Here is a 22,097-nt window from a genome sequence, read left to right as displayed (position 1 = left end):
TGTTCTTCCTTTTACAAATAGCAATACTTTCTTGGTTATTTTCCAGTACTCTATCACAAAGCATATATTGAAAGTGCATAGATAATTTCATCCCTTGCTTCTTTTAAGATCTGCATCTTTTTTTGGCTAGCTCTCACGATTAATCCAGCTTTATAGATACTGGACCCCTTAAAATGTTTTCTATCCATTCACACTATTTCTTACTCCCTAATAATGATATCCAAATTAATCCTTTCTTCTATGAAAACAGAAACAATATACTCACTTGGAACAACAACCTTGACACAACAGACTATTTCTATTATTTCAGAAATACAAGGTTTCAACTCTACAGTTTCCATCCTTTCATGTATTTCGAAAGAAATTCATGGAACCCATTCTTTTTTTTTTGAAAATTTTTTTATTGCATTTTTAAGTGGTTACAGAGTAAAGTGTGGAAAAAAAATGTATATAACCCTTCCCCCCTCCCCTTAACCCCTCCACCGAGAGAGAGAGAGAGAGAGAGAGAGAGAAAGAAAGAAAAAGAAAGAGTGCTTGGTTGTTGGAAGATCTCCACATGCTCCATGGAGTTCGTAATAACTTTAGTATATATATTTATTTCTTTCCCCAAATAACCAAGTGTTTCATCTTCAGAGCACCTACATATTTAGTCCTATCTTTTGTAAATAAGGGCACCAAATTTTCAGAAATGTTTCATATTTATCTCTTAAATTATAAGTAAGAATGGAACCCATTCTTGAGATAAAATTGAACAGCCCTACACTTTGTATGAATGTACCCTACCAATATTTTTCATGCACAGTTTATTTCTAAGTCCACCCCTACACTTTTATAGTCCTATATTTCTGCTGTGTTGAGCTCCCAGTTGCCTCATTTTTACTCCTCTTAATCTTATGTAACGCGCTGTAAGGTTTCACTGCTAATGTAACAGACTTTTTTTGTAATGTTCACTGCTGAAGTAACGGTTTCTCTGTAGCAGCACTGTTTGGGTTATGGCTGGAGATAGCAGGACTGTGGATGCACGTTAGCCAATTGCCCTGTCTTGTCAATCTTGAAGCAGTTGTTTCACGGGCTTTTGCCAGAGAGAGAGAGAGGTGGAGAGAGAAGACACGAATGGAGAGATTTGGTAGACCGCCAGACGGGGTGGACTCAGGGCGAGGGTCCGAAGGGCAGCAACGATCAGAGGAGGTCTAAGGGGACCGATTGGCCTATTGAATGAGCTCCAACTTTGTGCACAGACTGTTTAATAAGATTTGGGCCCTTTTTCTTTTATATTTTGTTTCTCTGCTAACCATATAGTCAAAGTAAGGGCTAATAAAGCTTAATCATTTAATCGCATATTGTGTACATATTGTTATTTCGGGGTACTGATTTGTAACAGGGGATACATTGCACAGCATCTACCTAAATGAGATTTCTTAAGCTTGGCCTGGCAGGGGGGTCATCACCCTACTAATACATCGACTCAGGCCTATGTTTGCAATATCATCCCCTATATTGAAAACATAGCTGATCCCCATTATTTATTGATTGATTGAGATACAGCATGGAATAGATCCTTCAAACCACACAGCCCAGCAATCCCCCAGTTTAATCCTAGCCTATTCACGGGACAATTTACAACAACCAATTGACACACCTACAGTGGGAGGAAACCACTGCACTCTGAAGAAATCCATTAGTCCATGGAGACAATGTACAAACTCCTTACAGGCAGTGGCGGGAATCCTCGCTGAATACACTTCACTGCCCTAATACTGATGTGCCTTCAAACATCTGTTCCCAATCCACTTTCGCTGAAACTGGATTTATCTGAATTTATAATTTTTTATTTGGAGTCCATCTTTGTTCTTTTCCCTCAAGCAACCTGTCTCAAGGTGGACATGGCAAAAGAGATGATCGTGGACTTCCGGAGGGCACAGGCTGACCACTTTCCATTGCACATGAATGGCTCTGGTGTGGAGAGGATGAAGAACATAAAGTTCCTTTGTGGATGATCTAATCTAGATCGACAACACTCCTCATGGATCAAGAAGGAGATGGATGTCTTCAAGGCTTCCTGCCCCGATTCTAACAACTTTCTGCAGGAGCACCATCGAGAATGCCCTGATTGAAGCTGCAAGACAGGGGGCTGAAAGACCCTAGACAGGAATGTAAAAACCACCGAGAGGATCACCGAGGTCTCCTTCTGACCCTCCCCACTTGTTGGAGGCAAAGGGCCCAGAAGATTGTTGATGGCCCCTCTCACCCATCCCATAATCTCTTTAACCCACCACCATCAGGCAGGAGGTACAGGAGCATCAGGACTTTGACTACCAGACTGGGTAACAGCTTCTTCTCTCAGGTTGTGAGACTACTGAAGACCCCGCCACCACCAAGGCCGCGTCACTAGGACAGTGAAATGTTTACTTGCGCTGCACATGACATGCATTATATTTTATTATCATGTTTACGGTAATATTTTATTTTATGTGCTGTGTGTGATATATTTTGCCAATGGACCGTGGTCTGGAGGAACTTTGTTTCATTTGGTTGTATGCATACGTACAGTCAGATGACAAAAAACTTGAAAATGTTGAACTGATTTTTTTTGTGGAGTACCACTTCTTGTCCACTAGATGTCACCACTGTGTGTTACAAATTTAATCCTGTTCAAGGTTTCAAGGGAACACTACAATCTTCTAAAATTACACCGGAATTATCCAGGTGGTCTACTTTCACTCCCTTGCCAGTACCCAGTCCAAACTAACATTGGACTGAAAATCTGAAAACTATTAAACCATTGAGGCAGTTTTCAAGCACCTAAACCAACTGAAAACAAAAGCAATTAAAAATAACTGCTAGAGAAAGTAGAGTTAAATATGACATGTGGTAACGTTTGTTAAGATAATTCCTTTAACAGCAGTGCACAAAATACAGATCTCCTGTTAAATGTAATTTTTTTTAACTACTGGAGAAAGATGGTCTTCACGAGTGCAGTTTCTCATTAACCAGATTACAAGGCAATCAGATGGCTTCAGCATAATTATTTTAATACTTATTGTACAAAGCTGCTATGTTGTAAAATTGTTGAGCAATTTTTAAAAATTAAAGTTCACATGAAGAAATGTGCAATGTATTCCACTGAAATTATAAAATGAGTACTTACTAGAGTCACCCCAGAGAGGACTTCCAGGAGGGAGATCAAGTTATGTCCATCTCTTAGATCTTCATAAAGATCATTTATATGTTTCCGTACCTAAAAGAAAGGAAATAGTAAATCAATTTTATAGAATAACAATTGAAGCTTTCACAGAATTCAATTACTCAAATGACTTCTTTTCCCAGTATTTTTGAAACTGCAAATGAACATGTATATGGTTCAACAAATGCCAGCTCTCCAACAGCCAGCAGAATTTCCAAATGGAAAAACTGCACTGGGATAATTATTCTACACTAACATGAGACTCAGTTTCATCTACTTCTACAATTTTTGTGTATCCACATGTGAGCAGTAACAGCAAGGTTAATGGGTAACCTTGGTCTCTACCAAAGGAGGTGTAAGGTGCTCCTTCTCTCTGCTAGCCTGCAAGTCACCCTTGGGCAAGGTATAGCACCTGCTTAACCCCTGATCAGGCTCATGTGAAGCCATGGGAACAGGAGATGGATGGCCGTTTGAGCAGCCGGTGCAGATCACAAGCCCTAGTTATGCGACCACTGACGCCAGGTGGACAATACCTGAAGAGTATGGCTGAGGTCACCCATCTTGTAAAGACACTGCCCACAAGAAGGTAGTAGCAAACCAGTTATCCAAAATAAAATTGCCAAGAACAATCATGGTCATCAAAGACCATAATCGCCTGCACGGCACAAAATGAACAAACAAATGGGTAATGGTAAGAATCAACAGGTTTTACCAATTTTCTCCTAAGACTATAAACTAAATCCTCTGCTTTCTACCATTCTTGCTGAGATCAGCCACCCGCAGATAACCTTTGTACATTTTCAATTATCTTTTTTATATATATAAGCCTGCTTCAGTGTAGAAAATTACAGAAGCCCTTTTTAAAAAAAACTCAGTGGACACATTCAGTGAATACTGAAATTAATCAGCTGGTCATTTAACTACAAAATGTGGATCCAAGCAGGTGTGATTAAGTATCTGATGTGTATTTAATATTTGAATAAAACTGTAAGTATATTGTTTGATTAAGCATTGCTTGTTGTTTACATAATTCATGGTTATATGTAAAAGTATGTGAATGGCATACGTTATGACATCACCACGTCATAAAGTGTGCGCCTTACTAAAGTAAGATGAAGTAGACATGCATTTCCTGGTTCCCGCATTTTTCTTTCAATTAGCTTCATGTTTTGGAGTTGTAAAACATAAAAGTATTCCTGCAAGAAATTTCAACTGTGAACTCATGCAGCGTTAAGGCAAACTGACGCGCCATAAATTGTAATTGCTGTGTTACTTAAAGACACATCAACAATTTACCGTTGAAAAAAAAACCCACTTCAGTTGGCAATGTCACAAACAAGGAAAAATCTTTCTTTGGAATCCAAGCTAAAGTTAATATTAGTGCAAATATAAAAACAAAAATACATGCAGTAGTTACACAAAGTTAACATTTAATCTAGCAACTAAATCTACATTAAGGTGCGTAATACTTCAACAGGGGTTACACACTTTAGCTTAAAATATTCCAGTACTCTTTATGATCACAAGGCTATACAGGTTCTATCATAGTTCAAGCTAATCTAATACATCCTCCGTCATGATCAAAATCCAAATAACATTCAACAGTTCTCGATACATCCTTAAATATTTTAGATTTTTCATTATCTAGAGAAAAGTAGGCCTTAAAATTTAAAAATAAATCATTTGCCGAAGTCAATTCAGTCCGTCGAGATATTGTTTTAGGTCAGGGAGGATCCAAAGATTATTAAGCCCGAGTGAAAAACACTAAATATCATTGTTATGGAAATTTCACTGAATAGTTCTCAGATGACTCAAGTCAAGAGATGACAGTAATACGATAACTGTACACAACAGTCATCATTCCACCAACCTCTTGGTTTATTTCAGAAGTCCTTGAAAGCATATCCCAAACAGACAAAGGAGATTTATTCCAGTAAAGGTCACATTCAAGCACAAGCTTCTCCAATTCCACAGCAGTGCAGAATCTTAGAGAGGTTTCAGCCTACTGAAACTTCATCGCAGGAGTATAACAAACAAGCCAAGCTTTTGTTTTTGCAAAGATTCAAACTATCAGGTTCATGTGAACTGTAACCATCAAGATGATCAATGACTGAAGTTCTTAATAAAATGAAGCACAGGCAGGAATAGGTCAATACAACTATTATCTTTCATGCTTCTAATCTGCAAATCAATCTACCTCCTATTTTCTGAATCCAGTTATAATTCACCCAGAATGGCAACCCTGTTCTTTAATGAATCATCTCATTGAATCTTATCCTTTCATTTCACTCATTTATTTATTTATTTATTGAGATCCAACCCTTCCAGCCAGGCCGCTCAGCAATCCCCTGATTTACTCTGAGCCTAATCACGAGACAATTTACAATCACCAATTAACCTACCAACCAGTACATTTTTGGACTGTGGGAGGAAACCCACGTGGTCAGAAGAATGTACAAACTCCTTCTAGGCAGCGACAGGAAATGAACCCGGGTCACTGAGACTTTAAAGTGTTGTGCTAACCACTACACTACTGTGCCACCCCACGATAGCAGTTTATAAATCTGAATGCAAGATGAATGGGTAAACAAGCCAGGTTTATCAAATTGTAGAGCTTAAATATGTTTTGCCAGATATGGATATTACCTGAATTGTCTTTAGAAAGAAATTAAGCATCGTGGAGTCAAGTTCCTTGAAATATGGTTTCCACTTGACTATGAAACTCAGTGATTGGATGCATGCAGGAATTTGCTTGCAGTGAAGTCTTGTTCTGGTACTCTGCACTGTGAGATGATTTTATAGAAGCTTGGAAAGTGATCCCAAATCTATGGGATGCACATCCTTCCCCATCTGGAAGCTCCAGGATGTCCTGGACAACCACAGGAAGTATTACCAGCTGGAGAAGATCAAGCTCCACGTTTGACCTAAAGCCGGAGTTGATGTCACTGTGTCCATCTGCAAGGTTTATGGACAGCAGTTCAGTTTCGAAGTTGAGGTCTGGCCAAATGTTGAAGTAATTTAGTAGAATATGTACCAAAAACAGCTATGTGGGGCAGGCAATGTGATTTACATACCAAACACCCGATTCTAGATGCAGATACTCTCTTCCAAGCTCTGTTTCAGGAAGATTGGGACATTGTTTTCAGTTATGGTCACCCTGTGATGGAAAAGATGCCACTGAGCTGGAAAAAGAGCAGAGATCTATAAGGATGTTTCTGGGACTTGAGGGACTTGGCTTTGGAGGGAGGCTGAGAAGGTTGGGACTTATTTTATCAGAGCGTAGGAGAATGAGAAATGATCTTACAGAGCTGTATAAAATTATGAGGAAGATAGAGAAGGTGAATCTTCACAGTCTTTCTCCCAGGGATGAGCAATCAAGAATCAGGGTGAGGGGGGAGGGATTTAATACCAACCTGAGGGGAATTGTTTTCACCCAGAAGACGGTCAGGATATTAAATGAGCTAACAGAGGAAGTGGTTGAGACAGGTACCTTATCAACATTTAGAAGATACCTGCAGAGGTACACGTCTAGGGAAGGTTTAGCAGGACATGGGCCAGACTGGAATCTTGGTTGTTCTGGGCCAGTTGGGTCAAAGGGTCTGTTTCCACGATGTCTGACTTAATGATCTTAAAACGGATGTGGAAGGCACGATCGTTAGGTTTGCAGCTGACACCAAGATTGGTCGAGTTGTTGATAGTAGGAAGGGTTGTCGCAGGCTTCGGGGCAGGGGTTCCCAGTCTGGGGTTGGCAAACCCTTCGGTTTAAGGTAGGGGTCCATGGCATTAAAAAAGGTTGGGCGCCCCTGCTTCAGGGTAATAGTGATGTGTGGGTGGAATGGATTGAGATATGGAAGATGGGCTTTAATTCTGATAAATGTGTGCTGATGCATTTCCAAAGTACCAATGAGGTTAGCAGTTACATCATGAATGGTAGGGTCTATGGGACACTGGTTTTCATTAATTGGAACATTGATTACAAGAGTGGGGAGGGGTATGCGCCAACTTTATAAAACATTGGTCAGATCTCAGTTCGAGTACTACATGCAGTCTGATCACCACACAATAGGAAGGATGAGATAGCAATGGACAGGATGCAGAGGAAACTCATCAGGATTTTGGCTGGGAGGGAACGTTTCAGTTGCAAAGAAAGATTGGAGAGTCTAGATCTGTTTTAGCGAAGATTAAGGGAGGCATAATTGAGGTATTTGAAAATATACGTGGTACAGGTGGAGTACAGGAAATGTTGCAGGAGGCACTTAAGCCTTCAAACCCTACGGCAAGGTTGTGGCCCTCTTGGAGGACCACGTGGGGGGGAAATATTATATTAATTTACTCGTTTGTCACGTAAAAGCAAAAACAAAACAGTTGAATTCATTCATTTATGATTCACATTCATTGCCCAGTTTTGGATTAACATTGTTTGCTTTGATCAAAAATACTTGCTTAGGAATGACTAATTTTTTTAATACATACCTAACAACCCATTAAGCAATAAGAATGAAATACAGAAGAACACCCTTTGCTTAAATCTGAATCTTAACTAGGCTTGGCTTTGTATATTTTTGAGGAAAATTCTTCACTCAGATATAAAGGTACTGATTAAATAATGGCAAATAAATAATTTGTGTGGGGTTTGGCCAACAAAACGATTTTGCAGCATTCGATTTTGAGAACTTTCGGTTGAATTCTGCACAGTTAGCAATGTGCAAGGCAAACTAGAACATGGGTGGCTCAAAGTAATTACTAGAGAATGATCCAGTTTGGATAATCTATGACAAACCTGTTCTAGGAAAATATAAACACGAGGAAATCTGCAGATGCTGGAAATTCAAACAACACACACACAAAACGCTGGTGGAACACAGCAGGCCAGGCAACGTCTATAAGGAGAAGCACTGTCGGCATTTCGGGCCGAGACCCTTCGTCAGGAAAATGTGACTTTGTTGTCAGGAGCTATGACAAGTAAAATAATACTGCTGAAACAACACTAATTTACATTTATTAAAACTAAATAATATCTGAATGAGTTGCAGATGTCACAATGGTTTGGTACATGATTTTAAGCTCAAGTAAAACAAATGGCATTTGTGACTTGGTTTACAACTGAGGTGGGGAATGGATTACAGTGGATTCCAGTTAATTGGGGCAGCTGTTTATTTGGGACAACTCTTAAAGAACAAAAACTAATCGAGAAAATCGCTGGGATCCCCTTCATTTATTTGGGACACTACCACTTTTTTGGGGCAGGAGACTTCTGCAATACAGTTAGACACAACGCTGTGCTTCGAGAAAACTGCGTCAGCTGCATACGTTTGTGTTCAAAAGGCAGCGAGTGTTGTCACGTTGATAGTTGGTGAGAAATAAGCAGCAACACGATTCAGCACTGTTTTGCTCACTGCAGTTTCAAGCATTCGGGCTTGGAGATGCCAGAAACGGCCAGGAGTGAAAATGAAACGATTTCACTACTTCAACAAGTTAGAAACTACAAAGAATTTGAAGAAATTGACAATCATCTTAAATGTTACAATGAAAATGAAGAATTGGAAGAAGCAGTCCATATTCTGCACTAAAGAGTCTATGCTGATTTGTTTTATTTATGGTCAAAAGAACACGATGCAGATGAATTCCTCCATTGATAAGTATTGGGGATCTAATACACAATTTTATAATACTGCAGTACTATTGGTAGTGTTCTAATTTTTCTTTTTTTAATTTAAATACGTAATTTGTTACTCAATTCATCTTTTTATTACTTTTTTAACTATTTCCATGAAACTCTAGCTAATTGAGGCAGGCACTTAATTGGGCCAAACTTTACTGGTCCTAATGTGTCCCAATTAACCAAATATATCAAATAAAAATATATGGAACTGTTTTATCTGCATGAAAATTAAAATGTTTCATCCCAGAATGAGTCAAGCTGAGCAGAAAGCTAGTTGCTCCAGATCATACTTGATAGGTTGGGGAGTTAGCTGCTGAGAAAGGCTGGAGGATGAGTCACAGATGAATTACAGAAAATTGTTATTGAGGAGGCAACGCCTGGATGTGTGCGAGACAAATTGTACAGGACCAAACCTCCTTACAAATGCAAAATCATGAAAATGCCAAAAGCAATCCAGATGATCGAAACTCAGACATTGAGCCCTAATTCTATATAGTACCTTGTCAAAAAAGAACTACATTGTATTCCAAAACACCACACACAATTAATAAACTGTTAACATTTCAGGCCAAGACCCTTCTTCAGGACCAAGTGCTCCCTTTCCGTCACGTTACTTATGGATGCCAATTTTTTATCTCAACTCCACGTTTCAGAACCCAACCTGGAAACCTTCAACTGAAACCTTTATCAATCTTGTGTTCAAGACTCCTGTCAATTGAAATCTTGTTTCATTAATCATTTCATTGACTCTTCACTCAGTCATGGAACATTGAGACAGAAAAGATACATACGCTAGGGTGCTCTTTATTGACTACAGCTCAGCATTCAATGCTATCATCCCCTCAAAACTAATCAATAAGCTTCAAGACCTTGACCTCAATACCTCCCTCTATAATTGGTTGAGTGAACTTGGCTTTTCCCAGGGCTGAACTGGCTAGCATGAGAGGGCACAGTTTTAAGGTGATTGGAAGTAGGTACAGAGGAGATGTCAGGGCTAAGTTTTTACGCAGAGAGTGCACAGAATGGGCTGCTGGCGATGGTGGTGGAGGCAGATACAATAGGGTCTTTTAAGAGACTCCTGGATAGGTACATGGAGCTCAGAAAAATAGAGGACTGTGGGTAACCCTAGGTAATTTCTAAGGTAAGGATATGTTTGGCACAGCTTAATGGGCCGAAGGGCCTGTATGGTGCTGTAGGTTTTCTATGTTTCCAATTGGATCTTCGATTTCCTCACTTGCAGATCCCAGTCCGTTGGGATTGGCAACATCTCTTTCACAATCTCCATCAGCACAGGTGCAGCACAAGGCTGTGTGCTTAGCCCCTGCGCTACTCGTTTTATGATGGTGGGGCTGAGCCATCTCCAATGCCATACTTAACTTTGCCAATGACACCAGTGTTGTAAACTGAAAAGAATCCTACAAAAAGTAGGATATATGGCCAAGTCCCTCATGGGTAAAGCCATTCAGCACGTCTACATTGTCGCAGGAAAGCAGCATTCATTGTCAGAGACCCTCAACACCCAGGCCACGTTCTCTTCTTGCTGCTGCCATCAGGAAGAAGGTACAGCAGCCTCAGGATTCATACCGCTGGGTTCAAGAGTTGTTATTACCTCTCAGCCATCAAGTTCTTGAATCAAAGGGGTTAACTAGATGCAACTTCAATTGCCCCTTCACTGAAATGTTCCTACAACCTGTGGACTCACTTTCAGGCACTCTTCATCACATGTTCTTGATACTTATTGCTTATTTATTATTTCTTTCTTGTTGTTTTTTGCACACTGGTTGAACACCCAAGCTGCCGTGGTCTTTCAATTGATTCTTATTATGGTTATTATTATATTATTGATTTATTGAGTATGCCCACAAGAAAATTAATCTCAGGGTTGTGTATGGTACATACATGTACTTTGATAATAAATTTACCTTGAACTTTGAACTTACTCTGAAATTTAATTTCAAATCATTATTTAGTGCACTAGGTGGCGCTCTACTACACAAGGTGATTGTAGTTAATTGGGCTTAAGGCCTGGATTTTTCAATTTATAATAATTTCCTCCAGTTTTATTAGTCTATTTTATTCATATATTAGCTTCAGCAATTCACACCCCTTTAAAGCAAGTTCACATTCACATTCCATATTACCTGCTACCTCTTGCCAAGTATCTTGGTGCCCGTCACATAACGTCAGAAAAGAAACGCAGAGACTGCAGATGCAGTCTGGAGCAACACACAATCTGCTGGCAAAACTCAGTGGGTCAAGCAGCACTTACTTGGATGTACGTGTGGTGGGGGGGGGGGGCATATTGTAGCAGTTTCAAGTGAAATCCATTGAATGAGGAAGTGAAATCAGATCCTGGACTTTTTTTTCCTGGTTATTTCGTAATTGGAAATAATACATCGCATGATAGCTTGGATATGACACAGGACAGTGAAAAGAGATTATAAATAAGGATCTAGTGCTTAAAAATTATGAATATTTTATTACAGATCTACTTGTATTCATTTAACACATCACCAGCATGAACAATATTCAGGTTCCAAGGTTGTCAAGCTGAGGAGTGGTAGTGGGGACAAGCTCCCACTACCTAAAAGTTCTTCTCACGGCATGCGACTCAAGTAGCCTCTGACAACCAAGTCCAACTCCCGGCCTTCTCGTGTGGCTTAGCCTCTAAGCCCGGCGGAACTGTTTCTACTGACAGGAGAAGGGGCGAAGGCGGGTCCTGGTGCCTTAAAACCAGTGCTTCAGGTAGATAGAGCTCGTTAGCCTGGGAAGGCAGTCCATCTAAGAGAGGGAAAACTCTGATTTCAAACCTCCTTATGGTCACACCCATGCATGCGAAAGGCTTCGGAAGTAAACCCTGAGGACAAATCCGGAGCTGGAGTCCCTAAGGCAGTCCGACGTTGTCTTCAACCTCGATCTGGCAACTCCTGTGACAACACTGGTGCCAAACTGAATCGGCCCTTGCCCTTCCCTTGGACAACATCGGTGGTGTGGAGAGGGGAGACTTGCTTCATGGGCAACTGCCGGTCTTCCATACAACCTTGCCCAGGCCTGTGCCCTGGAGAGGACTTCCCAGGCACAGATCCATGGTCTCGTGAGACTAACCGATGCTATCAATCATCAATTGAGATACAGTGTGGAATAGGCCCTTTTGGCCCTTCAAGCTGTGCCACCCAGCAATCCTAGCCTAATCACAGGACAATTTGCAATGATATATATATATAGAATTTTCTTTTGCTTGGCTGTATTTTACTGATATTTTACATGTGCTTGTTCTGGACTAGGCCTCAAGCCACACTGTCGCCTGTTTACAGCTGCCAGGAAAGAGGCGTTGGAGCTGGTGCGTTCCACCAGGGACGGTGTGCTGTGGTGTACGGTCTGGAGTCAGTGCAGCCCCCAGTGTCCGCTCGGCAGAAAACAAGCTGTATTGTGGTCAGCAGCAGATTTTGGTGGCATTCATGGCTTGGGTCTGGACTTCTTTTTTTTGCGTGGCTGTATCTTATTGATATCTTAATATCAGACATTCCACCTCTCCCGGAAGTTCCGGGAGTCTCCCGCATATTGATAGTGGCTCCCTGACGCCTGCAAATTATGTACAATGTCCCTGAAATAAATTTTTTTTGAGAGGGAGAGGGAGCATCCTGATTGGTCTCTCTTCAGACTAAGTACACCTATCAGCTTTTTCTGTGGGTGGGCTTTACAGTAGAACTCAAAAATAATGAGAGAGTTGCTCACTGCACTGTTTGCAACAGTGACTTTTCTATTGCCCATGGTGGGTTAAAATGTAAAAGACATGTTGAGATGAGTTTAACAGGTGTCGTTCGTTCATCAGCGTAGCTAACGTTATTTAAACTAGCTGCTAAGGAGCTACTCTATTGATGTCCTACATGATGAGGCCAAACTCCCTGTAGACTTGCTTAAAGTTGTAATAGAATTTTTAAAAAATGACTTCATAATAATATAAGTACATATTTTAATGTCACATTTTCTGCATGTACCCAACTTGGTTTACAGATTAGACAAAATCACTCCAAGTATTACATACACCCTTAGAGGTTGACGGGGGGGGGGGGGTGCTACCTCCCTGAAATTAGTTTTTGCAGGATGGGATGTCTGTAATATGCTTGCTGTCTTGTTTGTTCTATGGGTGCTTTGTGATGTGTGACTGTTGGTACTGTGTTTACACCTTGGCTCCAGAGTACAGTGTCTCGTTTGGCTGTACTCATGGGTATTCATGTATGAATTGAACTGAATTGACCGTGGGAGGAAACCAGAGCACCAAGAGGAAATCCACACGCTCACAGGAGAACATATCAACTCCTTTTGGGTGGTGGTAGGAATTGAACCTGGTTCTCTGGTATTCTAGAGCGTTGTGCTAACCACCACACTATCATGCAGTGAGATACTTCATTGTGAAGGCAAGTTCATTTCTTCATGTGTTCAGAATCTACAGCTTTATAAAATCAATTGATATTTACAAATTTGCTGTCTTTCTTTAACTTTGATCATGGAAATGGAATGCAAAATTCTCAATGTAATTCTGAGCAAAGGACATTTGGAATCCGTGGTCTGAGACACTAATTTTTTTTTTGCTGATAATTATATTCGTTGATGCAGAGTTTTGCTTAATTTGCATAAAGGTAAATATAATTTTCAGACAGGATAATCAGATTAAATATCATGCCTTAAAATCAGTCCCAAATAAGTGTTTGTAGAAGAATATTGTAGAGTATTGTCTTAAGAATAACCAAAATCATTCTCCCTAATTTCTTCTGCTATTTTGCTCCTTACCTACCAGTTAGGGAGCATCTGCTATTGCGTCTCCAATTAAGGAGAGACGATAGCAGATATCTCACCGATTCTAGAAATTATTTCTAATTTATAGGTTATAATCCAGGATATACTTCTGAGATAAATTAAGTAGAGATTGCTAACTCCAGTTTTTGTCAATGGTTTATTTTGCTTTACCAAGGGCAAAACACCCAGTGCAGACTCAGCAAAGCTAAAAATGTCTTCAGATCAATGAGCAACATATGGAGATCAACCAAGCACATCGTCCACACCAAGGTGAAGCTGTAGCAGAGCTGTATCCTGTCCACACTCTTGTACGGGTCAGAATGCTGTGTGACAGAGAACAACCTTGCCAAACAACTGTCATTCCACACCATGAGCCTCCAGCAGATCCTTCGTAATTTCTAGCCAAGAAAGATCTAAACCACGCCCTACTCCTTCAGTGTCATCAAGACGACATGGCCACAATCACCATGAGAAAAAGGTGGAGTTGATTGGGGACACAATGAGAAGAGAGACATCACCAAGACAGCACTACACAGACCCCGAAGGGCGGAGGAAACACGGGGGTCCAAAGACAACGGCAGCATAGAGGCAGAAATGAGGACCCTGAACCACCCCTGGGGCACAATAGAGGTGGTGGCCAAGGACAGACAGAGATGGAGGACCTTTCATTTCTACCCTAAACACAAGTGGCATAACAAGCAGTAACTAACTTATTCTGCTTTAAGAACACTTCCTTTGGGTCAATAGCTATAGAAGCAATGAGGATGGGAGGAGAAGCTGAGGATAAAAATTAGGTTTGATAAAAACTCATTAAAATGAAAAGCTACCTCTTCCTTCATTGATGCTGGCTGACTCCCTTAATATTTCCAGCAAGTTCTGACAAAAATAAAAGTCTTAATAAACAACAGAAATACTCAAAGCGGTATCTAGAGAGATAACAAATCCCAAGTCAGAAATGATTCATTTTCCAGTGAAGGCACCTTGATTCCTAAATGTAGGAGTCATGTAACTATTTATTGTCTGTATTGTGTTTGTGTTGCACATCCTCCTCCGGCTTAAGGTAAATGGTCACATGGGTTTGGATGGTGATAGAAATGAACAAATATAGAGATCGGTTCACCTGTATGATGACATAGAGAGGGGATGAGAAGGAAGTGCATATTTTTTGTTGACTGCTCGTCCTTATTTGAATTTGATCCAATTATGCTCACCTTTGACCACTTGTCTTTGAATTTGATCTAATTATGGTCACCTCGCTCATTTTTGTATGACATGAATTACAGAAGGGTCAAATGATTCTACTGTTGGTCTGTAATAAAGGATTAAAAGTACTTTTCCAACTTGGAATTCAGTTAGTTAGTAAGTCATACAGTGCGATACTCCCTCACTTAGCCCAGCTTCAACGGCAGAGTACCATGTCCCAAACTATTCATGAACCCCCCCCCCCCAACCCCCAAGCCCCACTGCTGGCAGGTTTACAGGTGTCACAATGGTCTCACTGCACACCTCAGAACACACACAAGCCTGGAGTGAAAATTAAATCAGCCCTGTTCCTGAGGGCCATTTTTAGAATTAACATTAATAACAATAAACTTATAAATGTTTTAACAGTTTACAGAGGAAAATAGAATACTCATATACAAGCTTGAAAGCAAAATTGAGATAGAAAGCTCTATTCAAATGGCTTATTCTGCATATTCCAAATGCTATTTTGTAAAGAGACAATCACTGATTTTAGAAATTATTTCTAATTTATATGCTATGTTGATATAATGTAACTTTTCAATATGTTAGTTAACAAATTTGACATTCAAGGCTTTAAAAACTACTGATTAAGTAAGATGCTGTATTGTGGGGAAGAGTTTTATGCTCTGAAACAAAATGTCATGCCAAATTTTAATATGAGCTCAGTACAAATGTGTAGCCTGTACATTCATTGCTTCAGTGGTGAACACAATTTGCCAAATGCCCACCGAAATTTCTCACAATAATGAGATTGTGGTCACAATACTGAGATTTCTCACAATACTGTATTTTTTTTTAACTCTAGAAATAGCTCAGCCAGTATCAGTTGAGTAAGAAACAGTTCACATCTCAGGTCAAAAGACAAACTGCTAGAGGAACTCAGCAAGTCGGTCAGGAACTGTGTAGGCAAAGGGTCAAGGCCCCACAGTGGCCCTGATCATCTGCAATCTCATGTCTCCACATCCAAAGTTTCTTCGGTACTCCACCCCCCCCCCCACCCCATTTCTAAAGAAAGAACAATCTGGCCAACTTTTCTCTACTTGGGTGAAAATTGCTAAGCATTTCCTTCATTTTGAAATTGTGGTATTTATATGATGTACAAATTCAAGAAGGCTGATTTTACAGAACAACTATTCTATCTGTGTATAATGAAAATAGCAACGATTACAATCTTCAGTAAATGCTAAGTGTTATTTCCGGTTTTGTCCTAAACAACTCGTCATTCCTCATTAGCCTCCAGCTCTCTCACGCCCCCATTCCAGGCAGCTTTCCCTTCTGGAATGCCATAGTACAGCTGTTTCGATATTATCACTGTCTAAAGCTCAGCTGCGGTGAACAGTTGTTCAGGAGAAAATGGAAAATAAAAAAAAAATCAACATGCAGTTAAATGAAATTAAATGAGAACAATACAGTACCTATCGTGGTGCTCTGGGGGTGGGACGTTGACAGCCCGCTCCAGCATTCCTAGTGGCCAGCACTATTTACTGTTCTTGTCTAAAAAGGCATTTGTGTGATTATGGTGGGTGTTCAAGTTAATTTATTGTTACATTTTATCTTGGGTTGTACAGTTATTTGCTTGGGTGTTCGTGGGTCGCAATAAAAACGGCTGTTGAGTGAAATGAGGTTTTCTCATCTGTCATCATGGACCAACAGCTCGTCAAAACATTTAAAAACAACTAACTACAAATAAAATGCTGCAGGAACTTCGCAAACTCAAATTAAGTTTATATGGATTTTCATCACATCATTAGTGCCACATGCTAGTGACGCCAAAAACAGGAAAACCAAACAGATAAACACATGGCTAAGGAGTTTGTGTAGGAGGGAAGACAGCAGATTTTTGGATCATTGGGCTCTCTTCCAGAGAAGGTGCCACCTGTACAGAAGGGATGGTTTGCACCTAATCTGCAGGGAGACTATTATCCTAGCAGGAAGATTTGCTAGTGCCGCATGCAGGGTTTAAACTAGAGTTGCAGGGAGATGGGAACCAGAGTGCCAGAACAGTTAGTGGAGAGGTTGTGGAGACAGATGTTGTTAAGACCACAGACAAAGTCAGGAATCAAACGGTTGAGCATGGTGCGACCAATGTCCTCAGCTGCATATATTTCAATGCAAGAAGTATCGTATGAAAGGCAGATGAGCTCAGGGTCTGGATCAACACATAGAATTAATTGTAGCCAGTAATGAGACTTGGTTGCAGGGGGGGCAGGACTGGCAGCTCAATATTCTGGGGTTCCAGTGATTTAGATGTGACAGAGTAGAAAGGGTTAAAGGAGGAGGTGTTCCATTACTAGGCTCAGTCAGGACAGACTGGAGAACTCGTCTGGTAAGGCTTTATGGGTGGAACTGAGGAATAAGAAAGGTATGACCATATTAATGGGGTTATATTATAGACCTCCCAATCAAAGGATTTAGAGGAACAAATTTGTGGAGAGATCACAGACTGTTGCAAGAAACACAGCATTGTTATAGTAGGTGATTTTAACTTTTCACTTATTGACTGGGACTCCCATACTGTAAAAGGACTAGATGGGATAGATTTCATCAAAGGCGTTCAGGAAAGCTTCCTTAACCAGTACATAGAAGTCCCAACAAGAGAGTGTGTGATCTTGATCTGCTATTAGGGAATGTGACAGGGCGGGTGACACAAGTTTGTGTGGGGAACACTTGCATCTAGTGATCACAATGCCATTAGTTTCAAAGAAAATATGGAAAAGATACGAAAAAATTATATATATATAAAAAGATCTGGTCTGCGGGTTGAGATTCTAAATTGGAAAAAGGTAAATTAAGATGGTATCAGAAAGGATTTGGCAAGAGTGAATTGGAACAGGCTGTCTTCTGGCAAAGGTGTACTTGGTAAGTTGGGGGCCTTGAGAAGTGAAACTTGGAGAGTACAAACTTGTACGTCAATGTTGAATTAAAAGTTAATGATAACTTTTAGCTTTAGGGAACCTTGGTTTTCAAGAGATGTTGAGGTACTGTTTAAGAAAAGATAGGTAGATAAGTCATTGAAAGTGTCGTCGCAGGTAGAGAGGGATGTAAAGAAAACTTTTGGCACATTGGTCTTCATAAATCAATGTATTGCGTTTAGGAGATGGGATGTTATGTTGAAGTTGTATAAGAAATTGGTGAAGCCTAATTTGGAGTATTGTGTGCAGTTTTGGTCACCTACCTACAGGAAAGATGTAAGTAAGTTTGAAAACGTACAGAGAAATTTTACAAGGAGTAGAGGACCAGTGTGATAAGAAAAATTGAAGAGGTGAGGACTTTATTCCTATGAACGTAGAAGATTGAGGGGAGATTTCAGAGAGGCAAAATTATGAGTATAGGCAGAGTAAAGGAGGCTTTTTCCACTTATGTGGGTGGGACCTCAACCAGAGGTAATGGGTTAAGGGTGAAAGGTAAAAATCTTGAGAGGAACATGAGGGGATACTTCTTCACCCAGAGGGTCATGAGAGTGTGAAAACAGCTGCCAGCGCAAGTGGTGCACGCTAATTCGAATTCAATGTTGAAGAGAAGTTTGGATAGCTACATGGATGGTAGGGGTATGGAGGGCTATGGTCCTGGTGCAGATTGATGGGAGTAAGCAGTTTAAAAGATTTAGCATGGACTAGATAGACCAAAGTGCCTGTTCCTGTGCTGTATTTTTCTGTGACTCTGTTACTCTAAGAAAAATTAATGATGAATCAGTTTTACTTTACTAATTAGCGATCTTCTCCAATGCTTTAGTCAAGGCAAACATCAGAACAATAATGAAGCATTTGGACATATCACACGTGGTAATGAATTGACTAACCAAAGCAAGATAGGGCCTAGCCCTATTTGAGTGGTGCCACAACAACATTCTCTCGCTTAACATCAATAATACTAAAGAGCTGGTTGTTGACTTCAGGGCAGGGCAGGAGAGGGTGAACAGGCACTGGTCTATGCTGGGGGAAACCAACAATGGAGGGAAACAGCAGCTTTAATTCCTGTGTGTTAATATACCTGATGACTCATTTTAGGGACCAGCACATCGATACAATCAACAGGAAAGTGTGCCACCATCTTTACTTTCTTTGGAGGCCAAGGATGTACAGCTTGTCTCTAGATAAGACAGTCCTGACTGGTCTGGTCGAGCAATTCAAATGCAAGAAGCTGCTGAGAATTATTAGACATCACGGGCACACCCGTTCCTACAGGAGGTGCTCCCTCAGGAAAGCAACATCCAAGGATCCCCACCATCCAGCCCTGTCATCTTTTCACACCTACCATGGGGAGGTACAAAAGTCTGAAGTCCTACACCACTTCATTCAAGACCAGCTACTTCATTTCAATCATGCAGTTCTTGAACCAACTGGCAAAACCCTAATCACAATAGTTTGGCAACACTCTGGCCACTTCACATCAAGATGGACTTTTATTCTCTAATTGTCTGTATTTTTCTTGTGATTGCTGCACCTGTACACGTGCCCAAGATGCTGCTGCAAGTTTTTCATTGTACCTTGTGCATATGACAATCAACTCAACTTTTACTGTCGCTCTCATCAAAGTCACGTGCGTGGCTGAGTACCAAGCAAGTCAGCCGGGGAAAGCATCGGCAGAACTCCAGAGGTGATACCTCAACAATAGCTTACTGCTGTCACAGATTTTAATATTGAAGAAAAACATTTGCATGTGGCTAGAAGAGTTAGGTTTCCTACTTTAGAGTAAGAAAAGGGAAGGATGACTGGAGAATATTTACAGTGGTTGAAAACATGGATGCCAACAATGGGTGAGGAATGTCAGAAGGGACAGAGTTGGGGGCACACCTAGTTCTTCGCAAATTCAGGCTTGGCTACAAGGATAATGCATTAATAGTATTGGGGATTGTGAAGCGAAATTAGGTGAGTATTCAACAACAAATGGGTGGAACTTGATACTGGCTAGATTATGGCAGAGATTCTGCATTGATTTGTGTGACAAGATACAGATTGCCTTGAATATAGAAACATTTATCATTTCGGTTCGTATTACAGTAAGATGTCTGCAGTTTGTTGGTATGGGACTAAGAGATCAGAGAATGGGTCTCATGGCTAAGCTAAGCTGAGAGTACATGGTGCAAGAGGTTGGCCCATGTTTCAAGGCAGGTGAGAGAGGCGAAGCATAATGGATATAGTTGACCTCTGCAGTAAAGAAATCCATGAGTTCCGAGCATTTGTTCTAAGGGAAATTTCAAGGAAACACTAATTATTTAACTTACTGTGGTATGAAGTTTTGGCAGAAGAAAGTGAAACCAAATATCATTTGAAGATGAAGAATGGTTCAGATACCTGTAGCAAACGAAGTAGATTCATTTTTTGTGGATCTTACACACGGGGATTATACACAAAAATGAGACCCTAACAGGGTAGGACAGAAAAAATTTCACTTGCATCATGAAAGGCAGAGTCACAGAAAAGCTCAGGACAGAAACAGGCCCTTCGGCCCATCTAGTCCATGCCGAACCATTTAAACTACCTAGTCCTATTGACCTGCATCTAGACCACAGCCCTCCACACCCCTCCCATCCCTATACCTATCCAAACTCTTCTTAAGTATTAAAATCGAGCCCGCATGCACCACTTGTGCTGGTAGCTTGTTCCACATTCCCATGACCCTCTGAGTGAAAACCACCGCCAGATGAGGGAGTAGCAAAACAACTTAAAAGATCTTAAGGTATGGAAGTATAATAGTGAATCAAAGAACAAAAACTTGACAAAAATCACTCAAATATCACTGTAATGACAATGAACTGCTGGAGGAACTGAACTGGTCAGGCAGCATTTCTGGAGGCAAATGGACAGTTGACATTTTGGTTTGTGACTCATCTGCTTGTTTATTTTATTTTATAGATTTAATGAAATACTGCACAGAGTGGACCTTTCTAGCCCTTCAAGCCATGTCCCCCAGCAATCCCCGTTTTAACCCTAACCTAATCACGGGACAATTTACAATGTGCAATTAACCTTCTGACCGGTACGTCTTTGGACTGTGGGAGGAAACCGGAGCACCCGGAGAAAACACACACGGTCACGGGGAGAATGTACAAACTCCTTACAGACAGTGGTGGGGATTGAACCTGGGTCGCCGGTACTGTAAAGCGTTGCACTAACCACTACGCTACTATGCTGCCCCACGTATAAGTTCACTGGCTATCTAAGGAATGCAGAAGGTAGTGAGGTTGCATGGATATGGGTGATCATAGATGATTTATTAGTAAGAAAGATCACTGGGTAGAAATTGATTAAGAGGTTCTGAATATGAATAGACAAAACATAGAGTGCAAGAAAATGGCATTACTCAACAGCTGAGAGGACTGAATGGCCTTCTCCTGTTCTCATTTTCTTGCTTTGGTAGCTAAGAGAATTAACTGTTAGAGGACAAGGAAAAATCACATAGAGGGGGAACTGAACAAGGCAAGTTAAAAAGTTAGCTCACCATAGCATGCTTGATAGTAGCTATCTCATAAACATGCTCAAAGTATGTTCATTACATAGAGCACAAATTCAATACCATGCCTCAACTGGAATGAGATTAAACTGAAATCAAAGCAATTATCTGCTGACTACAAAAATCATACAGTGGCTGGTATCTCAATAACCACACAGAGAGACCCAAGTTGGATATACACACCCACTAAGGAAATATCAACAAACTCACAGTAAGCACACTTTTATTTGCAGATTAGAAGGATGAAAATTTTTAAAACATGAAAAAAATGGTCATTTGTATTTTTCTTCTAATGTCATAAATCTCAAACGCAAAAAAAAAGTAGCTAAAAACGGTTTTAAGCAATTCAGTGCTGCTCTTGGTGATGCATTTGAAATGGTAATCCTCCATCTATTCCTCAAGAATTTTATGGATACTACTTTGCTAGTTCTCAGTCCCAAGAAATACTACGCATATAAAACTAAATACAGCAGCAAAAGCAAATAATTGGATTTTTTTTTGTGAGTGATAAAGGTAATCCATCCCTACCTGTGCTCTCTGACCTGACAGCAGTTACTACACAAGATTCTAGTATTGCCTCTTCACCTACATTCCACTAGATGGGACTGTAGCTAGTTTTAATCTCTTTTACAGTTGCAGATAGGAAATCACCAATTGCTTTTCTTTCCTGCAACTTCTGGCACCATAATGATCTATCTTTCACAATCTGATCCACAGCATTATTTAATATCACAATTACATCTTCCACCAGAACTT

The 22,097-nt window shown here is 40.4% G+C and overlaps 1 protein-coding gene across 1 annotated transcript in view; it reads right to left on the bottom strand.

Moving 5' to 3' along the window:
* LOC132383464 (microtubule-actin cross-linking factor 1-like) overlaps nucleotides 1-22,097 on the bottom strand; it is a 509,885-nt gene that overhangs the window by 306,920 nt on the left and 180,868 nt on the right. The window contains exon 3 of the mRNA XM_059954443.1: nucleotides 3,149-3,238. Coding sequence (XP_059810426.1) covers nucleotides 3,149-3,238 — 90 coding nt within the window. The remainder of the gene's footprint in view (nucleotides 1-3,148; nucleotides 3,239-22,097) is intronic.

The sequence above is a fragment of the Hypanus sabinus genome, chromosome 30 (assembly GCF_030144855.1).
Source record: "Hypanus sabinus isolate sHypSab1 chromosome 30, sHypSab1.hap1, whole genome shotgun sequence".
Classification (NCBI taxonomy): Eukaryota; Metazoa; Chordata; class Chondrichthyes; order Myliobatiformes; family Dasyatidae; genus Hypanus; species Hypanus sabinus.
The sequence above is the reverse complement of the archived record's forward strand: the minus strand, read 5'-3'. Positions and strand labels throughout refer to the sequence as shown.